This window comes from Pygoscelis adeliae, unplaced genomic scaffold (genome assembly GCF_000699105.1).
Source record: "Pygoscelis adeliae isolate BGI_AS28 unplaced genomic scaffold, ASM69910v1 Scaffold207, whole genome shotgun sequence".
NCBI lineage: Eukaryota > Metazoa > Chordata > Aves > Sphenisciformes > Spheniscidae > Pygoscelis > Pygoscelis adeliae.
In genome coordinates, this window is record NW_008825160.1 from 552105 (window position 1) to 576473 (window position 24369).

Sequence of the window (24369 nt, forward strand, 5' to 3'; positions counted from 1 at the left end):
AACCACTGAAGCACAACAAAATATTGGACGGACTAAACTAAAAGCACAACAAAAATCTTGGTCACGAGATGAGGTCAGACCAGATATCTTCCTAGCGAGCATCCAGTTTTTGGCATTGACCAGGAAGGAAGGGTAAGGAGGAGAGTACAGGGCAACACAGTGATATTTCCCTCGCACAAACCATCCCATGCCTTGGTGTTCAGCTGTTTGGGAGACACGATCTTGAAGCTTCAAAATTTCTAGGTCTCCATCCTCCTAGTATTTTGTGGGGGATAAGTCAGCTTGGAAATGTCTAGTTGGCCAAATCTGAGCTAGCTGATGGGAAAGCTGGGGAAAAACTGGAAAGTTTAAGGAGGCTTTGGGGATTTTACCTCTTGCAACCAGCAGGCAGGAAAACTGGCAAGGTCTCATTCAATCCTGGCCAAAATTTCAACACGGTTCAGTAGAAATAGCAGCATCTCAGCAGAGCTTTTGGGATTTCAACAAGGTTCTGCCAGAGAAGGTGTGAGCAGCTGTAATTATAACATCAAAAATATGAAGTCTTTACAAGACCCTTCTAGGTGGTGTCAGCCCATGCGGTATGGACAGGTGGAGTGTATTGGGAAGGAAAAGAGGGGGCCAGCTCACAAGCATAGTTTTTTAAGTGATAGATGATCGACATATTAAATATACATATTCTAATTGCCTTCCTGTTGTCCAGTTCTGAGGAAAATCAGCCCAAAATGCACTCAGCTTTGCCTGAGATTTCTAAAAGTCTGCAGTGTAGCTGCTCTTTGTCCTGGAAAAAAGTTGACTTCTTAAAACAAAAACCTTACTTTTTTCCCCCTATTTTTCAGCTGATAAAATATTTATGTTTCCTAAATTTGACTACTATTTTGTTTGGGTTTTGGTCTGGTGACCTTTTTAATCCCCAAATTTTCCCAGAAATTTTTTTCTAGACTGTCCTGGTTTCGTTTTTTAATTGAAAAAATTCATCTCTTTCCAAGATCCCACCCAATACTGATAGGGAAAACCACTTTCTCTTGCAAGACAGGGCTGATGATAGTAACTCAGTTTACCACTGTGAGTGATGTAATCTGCCTGCTCTGAGCTGCGAGGAAGGGTCCTGGGATCTCAGAACTCAAGTTAAAGGAGCTATTGCCAGCCATGTCTGCACCTTTATGTATACATATGTATTTTTATATATGTGTATAAATATATTCATATGCTTTGTACCAAGTGGATGGGCAGACAAGCTAAGCATCCCAAATGAGCAGTTTAACATGCAGTCAAAAATGCTGACAGTCCAAAGATTAGAACAAAAAATAAATCATGAGATCAGGGACTGGACTGAATTATTTGACAGCTGTAAGAAATGCTGCCATCTCCAGAAGATAGACTGATATTACACAAGAGGGGGAAAAAAAGTGTTTAAACCAGAGAACAAAATTAAACCTGGGGTTGCTTTAATCTGTAACAAATTGGCTTTGCTCATCCCCACATGGTGCAAATGGCAATGTTAATACCTCCTGTGGTCACCTACTAGCAAGGACTGACCTGCGTTAGCTGTTTCTCATGGGAGTAGACACAGGAGTGCGTGCATTGCTTGCTTTCCCACTGGATGGGATGCTGTGATGGGACTCACTGGGTGGTGTGGTGAAGAAGGGCTGAGAGGCCTTTGGCTCCCATCTAGCCCATGAAATAAAATAGATCTGAAGCATTGACGAGCACCCAGGCTGGGCTGGTCTGAGCTGCACGAAAATGTGAGACAAGAATCAGCTGCAGGAATTGCATGGTGTCAAACCTTTCTCTTGGCAAGGGCCACCCTAATTCAATGGGCATGCAGTGGGGTTAGGTCACTTCGTATGCATTGTGGAGCCTTCTCCACATGGAGCCATTTGCTAGGGTAACTGCTTTAAATAAGGGTAAAGCCACACTGTCCTGCAGCATTAATTATTCCGATATTCATCCTCCTGGAAGCCCTGGGAAGAAGAATTTTTACTCTTCAGTAAATGGTGTTAAATTGTGTATTTGTATGTATGCAAGTGCTTTCAAATGCAAAGAAAACAAAATCTGAAAATCTCTGCAGAAAAGTGCTCTGGAGGGCTTCCAGCTGGTTTGAGTATTTTAAGAGCCTGTTATAGGATGTACCTTCAAAAAAGATCAATTTGAATGCTGTCTGCTTTATACCCATTGTTTATAAAGCTGAAAGCATCTCTGATAGTGACTATTCATCCTCACAGCAGTTGCATGCAGAACAGAAGCAGGTTGGTTTAACTCCATCCCTGCCAAGTCCTGGAGAGGCAGAGGGAGCGGGTGGCTCTGCAGAGGGGAGCTCAGCTCAGCACAGGCACTGAGGGACCAATAGGGCAAGAAATTGAGTTCTTGCAGTAATCAAGTTTTTCAGCACCTGGCAGGATTGAGTCGGCTAGGGAACCATGTTATTTTGTGTGCAGAACGTACACCTGTATGTGTCTAACTGTGTGTTGTACAACATCATGTTGTACAGTTCTGTCTGCTGTAGGAGCAGGACTTCATCCTCCCACAGAGGGGTTTGTCATGTTCCCTCTGCTGTAATGGAGAAGGCCCCTGGAAGATGACCTGGAAGTAGGGAATGGATGATATATGGATGTCCACAAGACAACTAGTGCCAACTATCCTGGGGCAGTGTCCATCGCTGCATTTCCCAGTGCAGGAAATGCCTTTACAGTCCTCCTTGAGCTCTGTGGTTGTAAAAGGTGGCCCTAAACTCTGCCAAGAGACCAGACTTGTTCTGTTCTATTGTGCGAGTCTGGAACCATGACCAGAAGTTTGACTTGAGTGTTTGCTACCCAAGGATGCTCTCACAGGGGGTCAGCAAGTCATCTATCTGCAAGGCACACAGGTAGGGCGAAGGTGAAGGGCTCTTCCCAAGCCTCCTTCAGAGCTGTGTAGGCCTCATCACTGAGGAACAGTGTTCCTGTTTGCTTAGCATCCCTGAGCTAGGACCATCGTAGGGGATAAGGGCATGATAAAGTCATGCCATCCCAGCTGCCATGTCTTGAGAAGTACCCACTTAACCCACTCTCGCCTTCTCCAGGTGATGACAGACTTCAGACCCTGGCAGTAGCAAACAGGAGCCATCAGATAACTTTCCCAGGATAAGAGGAAGTGTAGGTCGGAGCCTGTCTGCAAACATGTCCTCCGTGCTGTTCTAACCCTTTAACTTCTAGCACACTGTTGAATTTTCAGTGGTTTCAGGCATGGGCTTTGCCACTTGCCATTTTTAACGTGTTCTACGGCTCTGTAGATCTCAGGCTTAGGAAGCTGTCTCCAATAATTTGTTGCAGCTTGCACTGCTTGGTTACATCTTGCTACTCATAATGATGTACTTAGGGCTGATCTCAAGCAATTTTTCTCCATGCGCTGTTCCAGACAACTGACCTTTGTAAGAAGCGAGGGGAACTTCCAAGTCTCAGATCAGAAAACTCAGAGTGATGCTGTCTTTCTTTTGAACAGCGTTTATGTACCACTCTGTAGCACCTGGCAGACCATGAACTTCAGTATTAATCATGCCTAAGTCAAGTTTGTAGTCTACAGCTTCATAGCTTTAGACAGTTGAGGAACTGAGTTCATATAACGATCTTTGGATGCCAATTAATCTGAGAGGTTGTCTACCTTTTCTTTCCTCGGATGGCAGAAAGATGTTGCCAAAGTCCCCAGTTTCAAGTTAAGAGTCCCCAGTTCAGTTAAATAGGTGCATCAGATGGTTGCTCAAATCCATGAGCAAGCAGAGCACGACTGCCAAATAAACGTGGACTTCAAGTTATGCTTCAAGATGTGTGATAAGGTGTAGCCAAACTCAGTGGACTTTCCAGGGAAACCCAGGGGTTTTCTCCTTCGCAGTCCACTGAAGCTGAGTCTGGCCCATTTGAAGACCCATGAGGTTTCTTCTGTCCCAGTGTGATACATGCGGCTGCTGGGCTGTTGTTAGCTAAACCTCATCACATCCATGTGTACCTTCACAAAGAGCATCTGTTCAAGTGTTTCCCTGAACGGGCTCCTGAGCTCACATTGCTTCCAAGATTTATGCATTTCTGTACTGAATTGCCCATCTCCATTTGGCTTTCTTACTTGCTTAAACTGTCTTATGTGCACAGACCTCTATAGATGCGAGACCTTCAAACTGAAAACCTGCACCCATTTGGTTTATTGGCAAAATTTGTATTCTTTCCCTGGGAGGCCAGATCTGGCCCTGTGCTTGTTGGATGACAGGTGGGGTTTCCAGCCAGACATCCATTTAAATAAGAGTACTGTAATTAAAAGGATCTGGCTAAAGAAATTGCACAAATTAGAGCAGACAGCTGTTATTTGAAAGGAACAAACACTGTTGTTTTTTTTAAACAGCCAGATCTTGGCTGGCTGCCAGAGGTGCTTACATTAGATCTTATGGACAAAAATCTTCCTTTGACTGTTAAAAATATAAGTGAACAGACATCCATTTAAATAAGAGTACTGTAATTAAAAGGATCTGGCTAAAGAAATTGCACAAATTAGAGCAGACAGCTGTTATTTGAAAGGAACAAACACTGTTGTTTTTTTTAAACAGCCAGATCTTGGCTGGCTGCCAGAGGTGCTTACATTAGATCTTATGGACAAAAATCTTCCTTTGACTGTTAAAAATATAAGTGAAAAGAACTCCATTTCCCCCCGAAAAAAAATTGTGATGGGCAATACGCAATAAAGGGAAGATATTCATAAACTTTAACATAGCCTGGAGATGACTAACTTCAGATGTGTACAGAACAGAGAGAGGCTTTTGAGGAAAAAAAAAAAAACTGCATCCATTTTATTTTATCCAGGCATTTATGCACAAAAGCTGAGATTTCTGAAACAGAAGTTTAAACTGGGAGCGTAACTTATTGCACAGGTACTCTTCTTCCAGAAAAAGGCACCCCTCCTGCTTTGTAGGTGCAATTCAATGCGGAAGGGATTAGTCTGAATCAGCCTCCAGCTTCTGTGGGGGCCTGGTGGTGAAGTTATGGCTCATGAAGCAGCAAGGGGATCAATGTGGTGTACATCAAGGATTGGAAAGGAAACCTTGATGATCTGTTCTGCTCTTTATTCAATACAGAGATTCGCCCCATCCTTCCTGTGTACCAGGAGGAGAGTTTTCCACTGCCCTGGTAGAACGGCTGATGGTTGCATGCAACTGGGGACAAGGACCGGATCTTTTTCCAGTCTCCTCTGACATGCACCCATGCCCAAGCACTCAATGGGCATCTAGAAATATGATTAATTCATGAATCTTCCCACTAGCAAGTTACGTCTTGCCTTATTTAATAGAGCAGCTCCCAGGCTTATAATCAAGCATGTGCTTAAAACAGGTTGCAGCATCTGGCCAGTGCCTCTGATACCTTGAAAAGGTCAGACCCATGTGCCTCCACAAAAGATGTGCGGGAATGCAGGTAACATCAGCTTGAGATGTCTCCTCTGGTCCCCAGCCCCGTGCATTATCCATCCAGTGAAGTGATAGCTTTCTGGGGGACTAGTGGAAGAGGCAGAAGTAAATCCGTCTGTCCTTCCGTTATACAGGCACCGTAGAGTCACTCATCCCCTTCTAGAGAGCCTTGAGGTCTACTGGTAAAAATCAATGGCACCAGCTGGTTATTAAGTGGATTTGCAATGTTTGCTAATGCTGTTTATAGAAATCAGAGCGGAGAGGGTGAGTACGGGCTTAGAGAACAAAGGAGAAGTGAGGAATCTGAAAAAGAAACTGCTTTCTTTCCAAAACCGTTGCTGTAATCTTTTCCTTCCTCTTTTTGAGTGTTTTCTGGGTGGTTTTTTTTTCGATTTTAGCTCACTCTTCCCCACCCCTTATTGTCATCTTGTCTCATTCTCTAGGAAAACCTCTTTTTTGTGATGGAATACCTCAACGGAGGAGACCTCATGTTCCATATCCAGAGTTGTCATAAGTTTGACCTTCCCAGAGCAACGTAAGATGTTATTATTACCTTTTGGCTTGCAGGTCACACAGATGGTAGAAGCAAAGGCAGCAGCTGCAGACACCAGAGATCTTAATTTTATTCCCAGCTCTGCTACTGTCCTGTAGAGGAAACCTTGGGCAAATCATTTGACCTCTCTGCACCTTACCCAGCTGCAAAGTGGGGATAATACTTGTGCTGGAAGCAGAATCATTCTCTATCCCAGCTTTCTCCAAACTGAACAAAAGACATGCAGGTCATCACCCTGATGATGGACTTGGAGCAAGTCACTTCCCCTCCCTGTCCTCTTTCCCCTCCCACAGAAGGCTTTTTAGATGCCATCCACACAGCTGATTTCAGTCAGACATGACCTTGCTTTGCATTCTTGGTCAACCAGGGAAGCTATTTCTGTCTGGAAGCGTTACAGATGCTGCTACACCCTCGTCAGCATTGCGTCTGCCTGCAGGCTTATCCTTTAGCCTGCAAACCAGGGACCTCCTTCCAGCCTGTGACCTGGCTCCCATATTTTGCGCTAACCTCAGCATAGTTCCACAAACATTTGTTCAGAGCTGAGAGCTGAGCTGGATAGAAGCTGTCCCTTAGGCTGCCCTGCTTGCCGGATCAGTCCCCTTCCCAGGACTGCAGTCCCCCAAACAGAGAGGGGCACCACAGGGACCATTCAATCCACCTGAGATCTTATGTCTGGAAGTACCTCCACTGTTTATAAACATCCCCAAGCATGCCTAAGACCTTATTTACATGGCCCATGGATGAGGGTCATTTTAAAGCAACCTACAGGTGTCTGCTGTGAATTACAGCAGCCCTGGGGTTGCTCTTTGTTGTACTCATTGAGTTCTTGCTCAGCCCATAATTGGAGGCCCCAATAATGACATCGTGGACCCAACCTCCGCTCCAGATTTACCACCATCAAAGAAATCCCACAGATGCATTTTCAGCCATCTGTGGAACCAAATATCTTGTTCTTTACAACACTGGGTGGCCTGTAGCCAAGCTGCAGGACCTGCTTAAGCTGAGGTTCCCAGTCCAGTGATCAGAGGTGAAGCTGTTGTTTCTTAGAAGTAATAGGATTTTCCCTTTTTCCTTTTAAGGTTCAAGGGCAGGGGGCGGGGGGGAAGAGATAAAACCTATCAAAAATGCAAAAGGTAAATTTAAATAAAAAACTAATACGCCAACAGGGAGTTAAAAATTTATTTCACTTTGATTAAAGTAAATAGAAAAATTAGAATAAATAAAAGGTGCTTTTAATCCTTCTGTGAGCAAAAGGTATTTTAAAAGTCAATATTGAAACCACTATAGGAATTAATTTTTATTTAATAATTAAAAAAACCCATCATTTAAATCAGTGTTTAATTTGATGATTTTTTCAAAAGCATTTGAATGTTCAGAATTAAGGGCCAATGCGTTGAAGACTGAGGGAGCAGAGCTGTGCAACACTGGAGGGGCATATGATCCTGCGGTTACATTCCCTTCTGGGAGAGCACTTTCATGGTGCAATGGAGCTTCAGCCTTATGCTGCCTCTTTGCAGCAGGACGTGGTGTTGTGCTTTAGGCAGAAATGTGTTGAGAACAAAGATCTCAGACTCGAAAAGACTCCAGAGGAAGGCCACCAAGCTGCTAGCTAGTTCGTATCTTGGATAAAATTTCAAAAGCAAGTCATAAATCTGAGCAGTGAAGAGGTCTGATAAGCCAAGGAGACTGTCTGTGGTCCCCAAACCCAGATGCCCACCTGCCTGTCCCATTGCTGGGACCATTCCACTGTTTATGCAGCAGTGGACATGGCAAATTATAGCTGCTTGTTTGAGGTCTGAGGCATTAACTGTAATTTGCAGTTTACAGTCTGGTGCATCACTGTAACTCATTGATTTACTTTAAATCTGTAAATGAGAGGCACAGACACCACCCAGCCTGCCTTCCTTGCGACAGGGACCGTATCTTGAGGTGAGGCAGGGTAGGCAGTAGGAGCTGGGTGGTGTTTTTTTTTCTCTACGGCTGATCTGGAGACATCCTTGGGCAGTGAAGGACGTGTCCTCAGAGTCAGTCACGTATAAAAAAATGCAGCTAGCCATGCAGTGTGACTTCCAAATCCCTGAAGATGAGTAGGCTCCAAATCCCTACCATTTCACAAAGTGGTTTCAGTGGGAGTTGGGCTGCTAGCCATGTGGCATGCTTTTGGGAATCTCACATCATCCATCAGTTACCTGTAAAACCCAGTTACCCCAAGGCTTCTGGGAACTTAATGAGATTTTGGCTCCTGTGGAGACAAAGTTTCCATCTTTTTGGTTCTAGTTGAAAGCGCCTGTTGGGAAGCATCCATTCTAACTTGTGCCTTCTGTCACTCAGGTTTTATGCTGCTGAAATCATATGCGGGCTCCAGTTCCTCCATTCCAAGGGCATAATATACAGGTAATTTTTCTCTTTAGCGCCTAACATGCTAAATCTTTTCTGCTTTCCCTGCAAGCACTAATGGTAACTGAGAGACTGTTGCTTGGATGTGCTTACTGGTATTGCATTTCTATGCAGATTTCCTTTTTACAGAGTCTGGCTGTTTTATTTTGAAGACATAGTATAGAAAAGGCAGTTTTAAGTCCTTTTTGAGAATCCAGTCCTATTTCAGTTAACATTAAAACAAGCCCTTTCATGCATTTACACTGAGTCATTCATATAGCACCCAGGGTAGGCACCCAGTTTAAGCTTTCCATGTATGAAGGCATATAAGGTCAAGCTAGCCATGAGAAATTTAGTATATCTGCTGTGCTGGTTACCCTGGGACAGTGGTGACAAGCTCAACTCAAGCAACAACAGCAGGGAGACAGTGATATACCTTAATTTCGGGGTTATTAACAGGTCTGCTGTGCACAGTTCCACGGGGAGATGGGATTCATCTCACCTACCATCATGAATCTGAACTAGCCGCCCAAGCTCTTCTTGTAGTAAGCAGAGAGGAGTGGGCTTTTTTAGGTTCATCAAACCTGTGTTAGAATGTGTATGAGAAGTGCCCATTTCTACCAGCGGGCTCTACAGGGAGCCGACAGGGACTAGGTGGGACACTGCAGGCAGCTGCACTCAGATAGAAGAATCCTCTCCCAAAGTTACTGGTATGAACTTAGTCCACGATGCATCAATCTATCAAATTCTGAGGAGGAGAAGTCCGCTACTACAAAATTGTTCATTCCAGCTTCTGCTTGACTTCCCTAGGAGCTTCAAAGTTATGCACGGATACTTTGATGTAATGCACAAGTGTTGTGCTTCAGACCTATATAAAAGGACAGACACAAGATGGGAGCAAGAAGGGCTGCAGAAATCAGGCCACAGTCTGCTTTCCCGTGGCCGAAAGGAGGAACTGAATTTCTGGGGAGCTCTGGTCCAGCTCATCTTCATGGCAAAAGTTAGTTAGTACATTGCAGCCTTCTGTAAAAGCAGGAAGCAAATAGCTTGTCACAAACAAATAAGAAAGCTCACTAAAGCAATGATGTTTGCTGAAACCAAAATGAGCTTATTTCAATGTTTGTCATGTAGTGTGAACATTAGAACAAATGCTAAATGTGAATGGCTTGTTTACAATCCACTCTCCCATTAAAATGCAAGCTTTGATTCATATAAACTCACCTTATTATTCATTATTAGTACTCATGTGGGAGGCATTTATAGTCTTTATTGACCAATGATGGTGATTGCATAAACATGAGATCAATATCAATGGCATTAAGCTAAGATGGTCTCTGGGGTCTCAGCAAGTTTCTGGCTCTAATTATTGTTCTGGATGACTGAAGGGAAACATTTTCTGAAGTGCCCAAATCACTTAGCCACGTCTGTCATTTTTACTCAGACTTCTCAGAAAAGTTGATTAAAAATACCTGCAGGACATTGTGAGTTTGTGGCAGGACTGTTAATGCTGACATTTTGTTTATAATTCACATTTTTATTTGGAATTGCTACACCAGTGGTGTGTCGGGATTCGGGACCCATTTCCTCACGAAAGGAGAGAGAGATGTTTAGAGTCTGGAGCACTGGGAAACGTGGGCAAATTGGGATAGCTGGACATTGGGTAGCACGGTGATAGGAAGAAATAGCTCATTCACAGGAGTCAGTGCGGCATTGCTTTGGGTATCAAGCCTTGAGAGAAAAGATTTAACCAGTCCTACTCCTTTTTCCTTTTTTCATCGAAGACAATGACAACAAGGTCAGTTGAGAACGCACAGCCATCAGTATCTCCGTCAGAGCTAACTAAGCACTTAGGAAAGTGAATAGAAATCATTTTTGAAACTACATCACTAGCGATGTAGTAAGAATAATGAATCCAGCTGTTCCGTCTCATGCACCCACGTTTGGAAATGTTGGCTTAAATTTTAATGAATGAGCCGAGGCATTTTTGGCAGAAATTCCAATCCCTGGAGCCAATGAGTTTGAGACTCATCAAAATAATGAAAGAGAACTGTAGGTGATGGGTTTTTTGTTTTGCTTCGATCTACCGGATGAATAAAAGCAGTGCTGGCAGCCAGAGATTGATCTCAATGTGTAACTAAAATAAGTCATTCCAGCTGGAAATTGTGACAACATGAGTGTCTGCCACTTGGAAGGCAAATGTCTCGGTTGTCTCTATATTTCTTTTTGATTGATGGCTCCCACTTTTTCTTGGGCCATATTCTAGCAGCAACGAACAATTGCCCCATGACAAAAATTTAGTGCGTAGACACTAGCAGGTCCCCCACCCTGATTGGGACCTGTCTGAAGTGAGATGAGGAGCTTTGCACAGAGAGAGGCTGAACAGCCATCTTTCCTGCAATTGTAGGCGATCATCTCAGGAGCATCATGCATTAGAAATTACCTTCTTTGAGGGAGTCAAAGCCATTTCTGAAAAAAACACATCATAAAACAGTTGTCACTGGGAGGGTAGCTATATAGCAGCCTGGTGGTTAGGACTCTTGCCTGGGATGTGGAAAATGTGTGTAGGCTGTGAATCAGCAGAGGTTGGAAAAGACCAATTGTCTCCTCAGCTGTAGGCACAAGCAAATGTTGTGTCTGGGGGTGCTTTGGGAGCCCTGAGAAGGAGCAGTGATTGATAGCACAGGGTAGGCAGCGCAGGAGTGTGGGTGCTCCGGGACCAGGTAACCCAAATTCTACCTACATCCCAGGTGAGGTGCAGAATCACTGATCCAAACATCTCCCTCAGTCATTATTTCAATGAAAAGCAAAACGTTTAGGTAAGATATAAAAAATTTAACATAGAAACCATGCCAGCCTTCCTTTCTTTCTGCCTTTTTCTTTGCTTTCTTGACATGCTTTTCTCTCCTTTCAGAGGTTGTTCCTGCATGGGGACCTCTTTGTTCTCTGTCAGTGGCCATGATTCATCAGCTCACTTGCTTTTATTTCCTTCTCTGTGCATTTCTTTTTTTTTTTTTTTTTTTTGTCTCTCTTGGGCTCTTTGCTTCCCACAGTAGCTCAGAGCCTGAAACCTCTGACAACAGCTTGGCAGCTATGTGTGAAGGGCTTTGTAAATCCCCGGGGCTCAGATAATAGTGCAGCCTGGCAGTGAAAAGGTGATGGGTGTTCTGCTGATGTCTGGGGTTATTCTGACCCTCTGCAAGCCATGCAGGGCTTGCAGGTCCTTACCTCTTCCAACATTTGTCAAGCCTGCACTGGGAGGAAGAGCTGGCAGCAGCTTCAGAGAGAGCATTGAGACTCCCAAGGCAGGAGAAAGTGAGCGTTAGCCGGTCCCTTCCTGCTCGCCTTCTCCAGGCTGTGTTAGGGCAGAAGAACCAGCTGGCACAAAGCCCTTTTTAGCTTCACTATTCTGCATTCTCAAAGGAGGCAGCTTTTAGATGTCTTGGGTAAAGTCTTCTCCAGCAAACGAATCAGTGCTGGGACAGGAGGAATGAGGAAGAGGGATATTGAGGTCCAAGAGAGCAGCTCATCATTTGGCCCTCAGCCATCCTTTGTAATTGCAATGTGTAGGCACTACATAGAGGCAGATAGCAAGTTAATAAGTGTAACCTGCTAAAATAACTTGTGTGGCTCTGCAACATTTTAAAGGAGGGGTTTCCTGCTCTTCTTCCACAGAGACTTGAAGCTAGACAACGTCCTCTTGGACAATGAGGGACACATCAAAATTGCTGACTTTGGGATGTGCAAGGAGAACATGTTTGGAGATGCGAAGACAAGTACTTTCTGTGGGACTCCTGATTATATCGCTCCTGAGGTAGGTGTGGGGTCGAGGGAAGTCAGCAAGCTGCTGTGGGACAGAGAACGTGTCTTAAGACATGACTGTCAGTCAGTGGTGGAGGGTGCAAAGAGTAATAACCTGCTTTTGAGCAGTTCCAAGCTAGAAACTGGATTTCAGTTTGACTCAGAGTCTACGTTGCTGTCTTGCACTGCGTATTTTTGTGGCTAATTCATTTTTTTGTGCAAATGGGCCTGGGAAGCAAGTGGTACTTGGCTTAACCAAGAAACAGAATGCTTAATGGAAATCCAGTTTGGGCCATGGCAGAAGAAGCTTGAAGAGGTAGGTCCTGCAGTTCAGGGACAGAAACAGCACAAGGAATGGGAAGCATGTTCCCGAGCTACCTAACAGTAGGCTTCCATGGCTATACAGGCTCCTTGATAGCTAGTAGGGAGCTACGGGCACTTCTAAGGGATGATGTTCATCACAACCTAAGAGAGAAAATAGAGAAAGGTAGGACAAAATGCCCACCTGGAGCTGATTCTCCCTCCTCATTGATTAACCACCTTTTAGATAGAGAAGAGAGGCTGGGCCCACGATAAAGCAGAGATTGGGGTTCACCTTCCCTCTGGGATATGCTCTGATGCTTGAATAGGGATGGAACCCATAAGATTGGACTTCTCTCTTACTCAGACAGGTTCTTAACTGGCTGCAAACACAGCCTGCATCACAAGCATCCTCCCAGAGCTGAATAAGGCTTTATATGCTCTGAAAAGTCTCTGCCATCAGAGGCATAACCTTAAAACTGAGCACAAAACTTGAAGGACTGTCTAGATAAAAAACAACAGACAGCTGCTTGTAAAAGGGACTGAGATGCTTGGAGACATAAACATGAGAGTGGTCATACATCCTGATTTTTCCCCTCTGAATGCCAGCAGTCAGAGGATAGGCGTTGCTATCTGGAGGACAGCTGGGACCCGACCTGCTGACTCTAGGCTCTGGACTACCTGCTTCTCTGTTTTGGCTGCACACAGTGCCACAGCACCTCATGTCACTGCATGAAACCATCCCTGGAGGACATGCCTCCACAAGTTTCCTTCTGGTGAAGGAGGCTCTAAAACTAGAGATGATGGAGTTGTATCAGGGTCAGGCTGTGCTTGAGCTAACAAGGGCAAGGCAGAGCTTGTAGCTTGTGTTAAGGTCCTGCTCTGTTGCCTTGACTCAGGAAGGCTGGGGCTTGCATGGAGACAATCTCCAAGATCCATGCAAAAACATACCAACAGTTCCTCTTCTTCTACAGCTGATATCTACTGATACTCGGTGGAGAAAAGCTGAACCTGGCCTCCATGTGCACATGCAATAAAACTGGGTGGTCACAGACACCAGACTCCAGCTTGCCCGTAGTGAGATCCTTTGCCCTTCCCCTTATTTCTTTCCATTTTTTCCCAGACAGAAACTTGTTCTTTTTTTTTTCCCCCTAGTAAATCTAGATATTTTGGACTAGATCCCTCCAGAAAAGAGAAAGTTCCCTTAACCTGGTGACTTCACACAATGATAGATCTTACTATGGAGAGGCTTTGACTAATTAGGTGGCAAACTGGGGCCAAAGAAAACATCTTTCAGCTCAGAGAAGAACCTACGAGTCATCCATGCATCATGTCTGACATCACTCTGAAATCCATTTATTTGCCTTTCAAGATCCCATTTCCTGATTTTAGTGTTTTCATGATGGATATTGGTACTTTAGAAATAGCTTTTAAAGCTTTTGGTTTTTTCCCTGCCACTATAATTCATTGATCTTTTACTGTGCACCAAGGGCTTGATTCTGATCTGAGTTACACCACTGCTGACACAAGGGCTGGTCTCTTCAAATCAATTGGGTTTGTATTTCCTAAGAGCAGGTGTAAGTGTGCTCTGCAATCAAGCTGCAATTGTCTTTTATTCCACTTCAATATGCTTTTATTAAAAAAAAAAACCAAGGTATTTTCTGATCCTAAAAAAAAGAGAGCCAAGTGATAATCCATTATCTGTGATTTTACTTCATAGAAAAGAGAAAGACTAAAATAGCTCAGAGTTTTATTTCTGCACCATCATTTATTTTAGAGATTCAACAAGTGCATATAAAACATTTTACCTCTAAATTGAAAGCACTGCTAGAGTTTATGGATCATCTCTCCCACCAGAGGCTGGAGCACTGGACTTTTTGTCAGTATTTCAATGCAGCTTCTAGCACTGTAATTTGTACAGACCCAGCACCTTGGCTACAGCCGTGCAAATAAGGGGACTTTGGGTCAGTAGACAAGCAATTTTTTATTTCAAAAAATATTTGACAAAAAAAAAAAAAAGACTTAGCCTGAAATGAAATTTCTGAGTTTGTTTATTTTTTCCAGAGAATTGCAAAGCTAATAAATCCTTTCCTTGACTGCCATAAAACATTTAATTTCATTCTCCGGACATTTTATACTTTAAAAGGTAAAGCCTTATAAAAACAATGTGTCTTTTCAGAAGGAAAGGTCGGGGTGATTATGTTTATAAGTGACTCAGAATAAATATATTTGGGAGTCTTGCTCTTTCCTTTTTTTTTACTATGAGTGAAACACATTGCCTCTTATATTCAAATAGGTTTTTTGTCCTTTTTGCATCTCCTCTTTTGGCATTTTTGGAGACAGAGGTGTTAGTCATGAACACTCTACATCAGTTTGGGTTTAGACTTCTGATATTAAGGTTCTGCTTTTCTAGATGCCACAGGTACATTAGAGGGGGATACTTCTCACCTAATGTGAGAAAATTCATCTAAAAGTGAAGCACCTGATGGCACTTTATAGTGTTGCAGAAGGGCAAACATCCCAGAAGACAAGTAATCCCTTCCTACCTTAGGTGTGTAAGTTAGTTAAATCACCGTTTTTCCTCCATTAGAATAGAATAGAATAGAATAGAATAGAATAGAATAGAATAGAATAGAATAGAATAGAATAGAATATTTCAGTTGGAAGGGACCTATAACAATCATCCAGTCCAACTGCCTGACCAATTCAGGGCTAACTAAGTTTAAGTGTGTTGTTAAGGGCATTGTCCAAATGCCTCTTAAACACTGACAGGCTTGGGGCATCGACCACCTCTCTAGGAAGGCTGTTCCAGTGTTTGACCACCCTCTCGGTAAAGAAATGCTTCTTAATGTCCAGTCTAAACCTCCCCTGGTGCAGAGACTCTGGATAACTAAATTAATAAGACACATAACTTTTAGGCAGTAAGATTAATCTGAGCCCAAGTGGCAATTTACAAACAATGCAGACAAGGTATGAAAACAGTGAAGAAACTACTCACCTACTTCCACTGTACCTCAGAGCCAGCAGTAAAAATCACCTCTTTAAATCATCATTTTTCAACTATCAGCAGTTCCATACGTACTGATCTGGATAGTTGCTTTCACTGGTATTAAGCCATCTCCATGGCTTGTCATTGGTACCTACACCGTAGCTATAGTATAGGGGATCACATGTGCAACCAGGCCGTGGGCTCAAGAGTGAAGGTTGTGCCTTAAAATGAACTATTCCCCTCTCCAGCTCTAAAATCCTGATAACGATCCTAGACATCATAGTCATCACATGTACCTTTAGACATCTGTAATGTAAATATCTATATATGAGCAAGTTGTCTAGGCTCCTTGATAACCAAAGGAGACAAATAGGGGGTTGTATTTTACAGCAGGTAGATACTTAGCTGGATGTCTAAAATTGGACTAATTCTCTTCCTTGACTATAAAAGGAGCTAATGATAACTGGCTCAGCTCTAGGTATCTCCATAACAGATGTCTAAAGGCAGGTGAGATTAATTTTGCTTCCCCAGAGGGGGAAGTTTGAGAACTTGGTAGTGTCTGGCCAGGTTTGTAGGGGAAGAAAATGCCGCATCCCTTCTTAGGGGAGGTCGTCACTCCAGCCAACCCTTCCTGACCCCCACATACTGAATGTAGCCTTCAGTTTATAGCTGACACAGAAAGGCACAAACCAATGGACTGACTGAGGACAAATTCCCATTCCTCTACCTACAACTCAGTTGGTCTCAAGAGGACAGATCAGCAACTGCTTTCTCGTGTTTTTCCTGGGGCAGATTTTGCTGGGATAGATTCACACCGTTTCCACTGACTGATAGTCCTAATGTACCCTTACACTGTCAAACTTGTAATTTTAAAATACAGCTTGTGTGAGTTAAATCAGTCCCAAAATGCTAATACCTAACCATTTGTCTTCTTAGAGTTCACAAGCCTGATTTGAACCCTTGGGATAACTTGGAGAGCAAGCAAAAGATGACTTGCCTCACTTTTTTTCAGATCTCTCTGGTAGCCAAGGATTTGTTCAATTAACTTAAGAGTAACTAGAGAATCATGCAACCTGTTATCTGTAGCACGAAGGACTGTTTTGGCACCCAGGTGTAGCTGCGATTTGGAGCTCCCTCAGCCGCTGCCTCTGCACCGCTGGCAGATGCTCCGGCTCATGCTTCAGGCAGGGGGAAGAACCTCTGCTACCCCACTCAGAGCAAAGTGGCTGTTGAAAGGTCAGGGTCTGGCCACCCTTCTGAAGTTGAAATACTGACGTAAGACGCTTTGTGTCTGTCTTTGTCACTCCTCTCTTTGGGCAGATATTGCTGGGGCAGAAGTACAACACCTCCGTTGACTGGTGGTCCTTTGGTGTCCTCCTGTATGAGATGCTTATTGGCCAATCTCCTTTCCATGGCCAAGATGAAGAGGAGCTTTTCCAGTCTATCCGTATGGATAACCCATTCTACCCTCGCTGGCTTGACAAGGATGCAAAGGACATTTTGGTGAAGGTAAGAATTAACACACATTGAACGAAAGTCTTTTTGCCAGAACCGTCATTTTTGATTTGTGCATCTTCAGCTGTTGTTCAGAGAAACAAGTTTAGTGTGATAGGACCAGAGAGAGTCCCTTTCTTGTCTGTGGACCTCAAAACACACCTGACCTAAGTCGTAAGGCCATCTTTGTGTCTTCTTTCTCCTGAGTTGTGATGATGGCTTCTCACATCCAGTAAGTAGGATCACAGGGTATCAGATACCAGTAGAGATCAGATTCTTTGCAGAGCAATCCCTAAGGTGCAAGGCATGTTAACTCCTAGAAAAGGTATTCTGCGAGGCTTCAAAATAAGGGTTAGAGTGACTTCCTTGAAAATTATGGCATTGAAGCAGTTCTTGTGCTTCAGAGATATGAGGACATCTAGGGTAGATTGCTTTGGTGTTCAGCTTGATTTTCAGTAGAGAATATTTTGCATCTTCGCACTGAGCTAAAGAGCAGCAAAACAAAGCCTGAGCTGTGTCCTGAAGTGGCAGAGCTACTCAAGCTAGTAGCACCGTGGCATCTGGGGTTTTGGCCCTCTGAATCTCCTACACAGCAATGCATAGCATCCTTTCTGAGTGGAGCACTCTTCTGTTTCCCTCTAATGGGCGTCCTCCTCATCTTTTAGGTTCTCTTCCATTAATACACTGATTTTTTCATTGCCTCCTTCTCAGCTCCATGGCATTTAGCATTGTAGCCTTTCTGGCTTGGGATGCAAGCATTCCAGAGTTGCAAGATAAAAATGCAATGAATTCACAGCTAGTCTAATAAGTTTCCTCCACTCTGTCAGGCTTTGGACTGATGTTGAACATGATCTAAGGTAAGACATATTACCTCAAGATAGAGCATGGTGAGAGAGCATGTACAGAGGGTTATAATGGCTCAGCTGATGTGAGGTAACTTGTTCATCACTAGATTTTGGTCATATTTGACCTACAGTCCCTACCTTTACTTTTGCATTTACAAAGCGACAGGGCAACATAGAGCATTCCACTACAAAAAAATGGAGAACAGGAGATTATTTTAGCATCTGTGCTGGGCTCAGATGTTTAGGTATCACTATAAAATGATAATAATGAAAACATTTAAAAGCAGTTGTTCAGGAAGACATACCATAGCAGACTGAGATTTTGAATGTCTGTTTCTGGGACATACACTGCTATCTTTCTGCACAACCAGCCTGTACTTCTGTCGGGATTAGAGATGGTAATCAACTTTATACCAATCAATAAACTTCCTTGCTTAGGAAAAAAAATGTTTTCTCCATTATGGGCCACTCTCATTGCCACTGACTCTGGATAATAACATATTCCACCCTGCTTAATGCCTGTATTATCAGCACAGAATTTAACCTATGGAATCTGCACTGCTGTGTAATCAGTTGTCTGTAGGACACTTCAGTTTCGTTGAGGCTTTGCCCACAGTGTTCACCAAAACCCAATGCCTGGGGTTTTTTCAAACAGGTCCTCAATGGTCCATGCATCAGATTCTTTTGCTGCCATTTCTGGTGTTAGATATTTATACTTGTTCTTTTCTGAGTGGTATCTATTGTATGCTCGCTGTTGGCCAAATAGATACTTGTATTTATTCTTTGCGGAGTGGTATCTATCGTATGCTTGCTGTTGACCAAATAGAGTAGCAAGAAACTTGACTGTAAGTAACACAAGTCCATTTTGAGATGACCTCCAACAGTAAAGTGCTTTTGAAAATTTGCCCTCACCTCTGAAGTAGGACATTGGCTGTACTCAGGTCACCTGCTATCAAGTGTTGCCACTATTCCTCTCCATTGACTTTAGAGGGATCTAGCATCTGGCTCTATATGGGCTAGCTGGCCTGGAGGCCCCAGACATTTTACTGCAGATGTAAAGATAAATTTTAAACTATTCACACCCACCATTACAGCAATATTTCAGCACTACATCCTGCTCATGAAGATTGAGAGGAGCTCTGAAGCGTTTAGCGCTCCTGAAACTCTCTCCCAGAAACACTTCAGCTGCTTCCAGAGCCAAATGGCTCCTGCACCACCATAAAAACATCTGTGACAAAACAGGCTGTGTTTACACTAAACTGAAGAGTGGGCTTAGACCTGCATGTAGCTGATGGTGAAAAGCTATGCCCCCAGTTCGAGCTTTTTCCTACCTTCAGCAGAATTAGTCATCCACAGGACTTGTAGCCTGCAGTGTGCAGCAAACACAAGCTATCTGAATTGGGAGTCTTTTGACAAAGTAGACGGTTGTCAGCATCTGAGCTAGTTGGTGGAGAGAAGCAAGCACTTCCAGGGTGTCTTTTATCTCATCGTTAAGTGTGTGAAGAAAGTCAGATGATTTGCGCCTAAGATGACTGTTTTTCTCCATTAATTATAAAGGGTCAAATAGTGACACTCCAAGTGTCCCAAGGTATAGGAGATGAATGCAACCCCACATAGGCCAGACTAGTATTTTCACATATTATGCTTATATTTCAGCCCTAAAAATTTTCCTGATAGCAAGAAATTGTCCAGACAAAAGCTTGCAAGTGTGATCCAGATATTTCACCTGTGTAGTAGCATATTTGCGTGATCAGACACATATGTTGTTGCCACTGTAGCAAATTTGTCCTTTTTCACCTGCAAAGGAAAAATATGGCCAAGGTCTCTCAGTTTTGGCATGTTAGGCTAAGAATCCAAACTGGTTCCCCAATGAGAAATTTAGTAGGTTAGAAGAGTCTTCACACTCTCACCAACCATGCTTGAGTCTGAAGTCTGAGGCCCTATCCTGGTAGGACTGTCCTAATGAATACGCTGTTATTGATAAAAGACTGAGGTATTTCGCTTTCTTCAACATTCTAGCTTTTTGTGAGAGAACCTGAGAGGAGACTGGGAGCAAGAGGGAACATCCGCCAGCATGCCTTTTTCCGGGAAATAAACTGGGAGGCTTTAGAAGAAAGAAGGATGGAGCCTCCTTTCAAACCAAGAGTGGTAAGAATGCATATTCTTTCAATTCCACACATCTCATGTCTTTCTTTCCTGAATGATTCATTCCCCAAATATTTAAGCCCTCCAGCACATGCTAGCAATAAACTGAAGCCAGGACCCCCAGTAATGTTATAAATCCATTTATTTAGGGGCATTGTCCAAAATCTTCAGATATGGGTCTTTAATGTCAGAGACCTCAAACCCTGTTTAGATTCACGGAGTGAGCATTTTAAAGGTGGATACACATCTGCTTCACACTGGAACTAATAGTTTAAGGCACCAAGTTCAGGCTTTCAAAATGCCCTCAAACTTTCAGGGATATCTTCTGGAGTTGCTCTGCACATGCAGGCTCTCTGTCTAAAAGTAGATGGAGGACCTTGGCCTTGGGCAGTCAGAATGGAAAGTGTTGACTCTTACTTAAATGTCTAAATGCAGACTGAATTGTTCACAATTTAATGTCTGGTGTGTTGTGTACATCAGATACAAGCAGCTGAAACCATCTACAATTTGGATCTGCCACAGCCTACGTCTGTTGGCTGGGCTGCCTGACCTGATCATCATGACTACTACTTTCTGATGGCTATAAGCCCAGGTCTGGTATGCCCACACCTGAGAAAACATAAATTACTCATCACGTTCTCAATTACCATAGCAGAGGTCTGGACACCACTTAAAACACCTTCCCTTAACCACATAAGTGCAACCCATTCTGTAGGGATTATCTTTCACTGTACTGCAGAAGGTAAAGAAGGAAAAGCAGTTCAGGTAACCAGGTGGTTGGCTAAGTCAGGATAGTCCTGACTATTAATAACAGTCCTATTAAACTATTAGAATCCTATTAATAACAACAATATAATTTAATTTGACAAGTGCATCATACTTTCATTTCACAGTCCTTCACAAGTGTTATTTAATTGATGGGTCCAGTCTGCTGTGTTACAAAGCTGTAACATCCTTGCCTGCCAGAATTAATGGATCACAGGCTCAGTGCCTCCTGTATAATACTTATTCCCATTACTACTTCAATAGGATGGTAATAAGCAAGTGATTAGCACTGGTTGCTGGATATTAAGAGCTCAGACAGAAGTTCACTGCAGTTTGACATGTTACTGTGCATCATTTGGGCTGGAGTAACTAATCATTGTGCAAAAGGCCAAGAGAAAATGCATTGCGCGTTCCCAGGCTGAGCTGAGCTTGCACCCAGCTAGCTGAGCTGAGCCTATAGGAAGCAGCCTGATAGAGCCAGTACCATTGTAATGAAGGTCTGAATATTAGTGGTTTGACATCAATTTTTTTTCCTTTTCTCGAAGAAATCTCCGAGTGACTGTAGCAACTTCGACAAGGAATTTCTAAATGAAAAACCTAGACTGTCCTGTGCCGACAGAGCACTGATTAACAGCATGGACCAAAATATGTTCAGCAACTTTTCTTTCGTGAACCCTAAAATGGAGAAAATATTTTCCTGAGGTCTGCCTTACTGAAGGGATTCTCTGTAATAGTTTCAGTAACACTTTGTCAACTGAAGACTGTGCATGGTTATTTTTATCAAGAACTCACCAGAAAACACCTCAGTGAAAGTTTGTACCATGCCTGGAGGCTTCCAGCTTATTCCAGTCCATAGCAGATGCCAGCCACTCTTCACTAATGATGAAGTTTCTTTGTGGTATCTTTTGGTCTCTCTTCTCTCTTTTCCCAATGTTCTTGAAGTTGAGAGCACCTGAAAATGAGAAAGTGACAAAAGCTGTTCCCCACTACTTGTACACACAGCCAATGGGTTTCTCTATAAGAAAAAACAAGTATATTTGAGGTTCTGGTGATGTCAGTGCCCATTTCTGCAATCCTCACCTCGGCCCACCTCCTTCTGAAGGACAAGTGATTTGCTCAAGGCCTGAGGGCATCTGGGAAGACTTCAGGCTGGGTGCTTTGGTAACCTCCACTTGTACATGTGCAGAACTGTGCATGTGTGCACAGGAGTTTTGAAGAAGCAATTTTACTCCCTACACACTTTAAAAGTCATGTTCACAGGTATTAGGATTCAATTTTGCTCCAGTGGGACAAAGAGACTTTGCAGGTGCCCATTCCAGCATTCATACATCTCCATCAGAGGCCCTGGAGCTAAGGACTCAACCCCAAAGAAGAATCGTTGCCATGGCAAGTGTCAAGATCAGTACAGAATACCAGTGGTTTACACTCAGTACTTGAGCAGGAAGGGTAGGAAGTTGCAGTCCAGCAGAAAGCCTCGAGAACCCCTGTTCTAAAGCTTTAACTGTCCTCACACACGCCAGGCTCAGAGCAAAATCTGGACTGGGCTTTCTGGAGTTTTATCCTAAAACTGCGTGAGAAAGGTGGAAGAGGTTTCCTCAAACCATTGTTTAAGCATCATAAAACTGGCCTTCTAGTCACAGCATTGGCACATTTTACTTGAAGGGTAGTAATCAGTCCTTGCAAAGGCTGATGTACTTTCTGTTGCTCTAAATGGTGTCCCAGCTCTTTGGCATGCATTGCAGACATAGGTCAACAAGGTGACCGCCTTGTGACCACCCAACGGTCACAGGGCAGGACAGCACATCGGGTGAGGGTGGTCCTCTCCTTAATCCCGTGACATTTTGCTGTGTGTTCTATCCCTTTGCAGTCTGTGGATGGGTTAAAAAAAAATCTTTTCTGTGATACTTTCATCATGGGATCCTTTAAATAAAGACGCACTGTTTTCTGAGGGTGGAGAGATGCAGAACCGCCCAGTTACTGCTTGTCACTGAGACACCGGTTAAATACCGGGTCAAAACCAAGTCAAAGCCCAAATAGAGGATTCTGTAATAGCTTAGACTTAGGCAGGCACCCCAGCTGGTGTTAGGCTCTAATTGAAGTGTATACATTTGGAGCTTTGTTGCATGAACCCCTCCAGTCCATGGAGAAAGAGAAGCTCTAGAAGGTGCGTCACCCCAAAATCAGATTCCCTTCAGAGGTGCCTTTCTGGCTCTGCTGGACCAGGCTGTCAACTTGGACCTCCCAATAGAATGAATGCAGCCTTGCAGGCAGTGCTGGGATACTGCTGGCAGTGACTGCAGGCACCGAATCCTGCAGGACCAAGACCAGAAGTGCCTAACGTCAGCAAGAAAAGCAGAGAGCCCTGAAAAGGGTTTCAGTCCAGTGACTCTTGTGAAATCCTTGTTTGTGCTGTGTGAAACGCAGGGGGCATCTGTGCTCACGGTTTGTGCAGCTGGTCATCATGTTTAATTAGAACAGTTAACATGAATTTTTTAAACGCCAGTGCTGTTTGTACAGTTTAATAAAATGTCGTGTACAATTGGAAAATGGGCATTGAAGTGATTAAATAGGGACAAAGAACAGAGGTGCTTAGAAAAGCCATTAAAATGGCTCTGTACTTTCTGGGGGATGTTCCCCAGGGGAATTTCAACCCATAAATACACAGGATCAGCAAGCATTTGAACAACTGTAACTACTCCACAGATCAGCATCTAACACAAGGATTTGGCGCTGTGCAAAGGTATCCAAGAAGAGAGTAAAATGTTCCTTTTCACTACCAGAAGGTGACATGGCTATAAATGGCATCTGGTATCTCAAAGGGGTTGCAGAGCCAGATGTGCAGAGGTCATTACTATTAGAGGGCGATTCAGGTCATCTTCCTTTGACACCTGAATGAGGCTGGATTAGCCAAGTCCTGGGAGGGCCTGGCCCCATGCTATGGGTGGAGTCTGGATGGCCTGATCCAGACTAGAGACTGCATTTCTAAGCATTTGAAGATTGGCAGTATCCCACTCTAAATGACTGTTAGGGATGTTTTCTTTGCAATGGCACAGTGATTTGTGCTTGACACCAATGCAGGGACACCCCAAGCATAGACTAAGGAAGGAGGGTGCTGAATCACCTCTTGCGGTTAAGTAACTGAAGAGCAACAGGGTTTAACACCTCTCTGACCAGAGGCAGGGCTCTCTGCACTCCAGCTGTGGTCCCGTATAGTTAAAGCAGCCAAACATAAGAGTGACTTGTAAAGGAGCGTGTTTGAGTAACAGCTGGAGCAGACACGGTGTTAGGCTTACTATAGGGCTTTTGATGCAAACCACAAGAAGAAGTGCCTGCTTCTCTCTGCACGGTGTCTTCAGCCTAAAAACCGAATAAACCCATTGAGGATGGGGGGAGGGAGATGGGGAGAGGTGGGTGCGAGCCACCACGAACGTGCGTGCTGTGTGTCTCACCAGTGCCACAGCCTGAAAACCCTCCCAGCTGTGCCTGTGGTGTGCGAAGAGTGACGTGGTAAGCAGCAAGCGTTTTCCTGTGGTGGCAGCGATTGAGAGATAGGAGCTGGTGAGGGCTGAAAGCCAAACACTCGCACGGAAATGAGCAGGAGCCCAGGTACTGACAGAGATGCTCCTTTACCTTGAGTAAACCTGGCACCTCCATACCCATCTTGTCTTTTCTTCTTTCTTTTTTT

At 43.7% G+C, this 24369-nt stretch overlaps 1 protein-coding gene across 2 annotated transcripts in view; it reads left to right on the top strand.

Annotated features, from left to right (window-relative positions):
- Positions 1-23225, top strand: part of PRKCQ (protein kinase C, theta) — a 47206-nt gene extending 23981 nt beyond the window's left edge. For both annotated transcript variants that reach the window (XM_009328676.1, XM_009328675.1), the window contains 6 exons: positions 5863-5954; positions 8304-8366; positions 12021-12159; positions 16756-16944; positions 19794-19922; positions 21230-23225. In XM_009328676.1, coding sequence (XP_009326951.1) covers positions 5863-5954; positions 8304-8366; positions 12021-12159; positions 16756-16944; positions 19794-19922; positions 21230-21385 — 768 coding nt within the window. In that variant the 3' untranslated portion in view covers positions 21386-23225. The remainder of the gene's footprint in view (positions 1-5862; positions 5955-8303; positions 8367-12020; positions 12160-16755; positions 16945-19793; positions 19923-21229) is intronic.
- The last annotated feature ends 1144 nt before the right edge of the window (positions 23226-24369 follow it).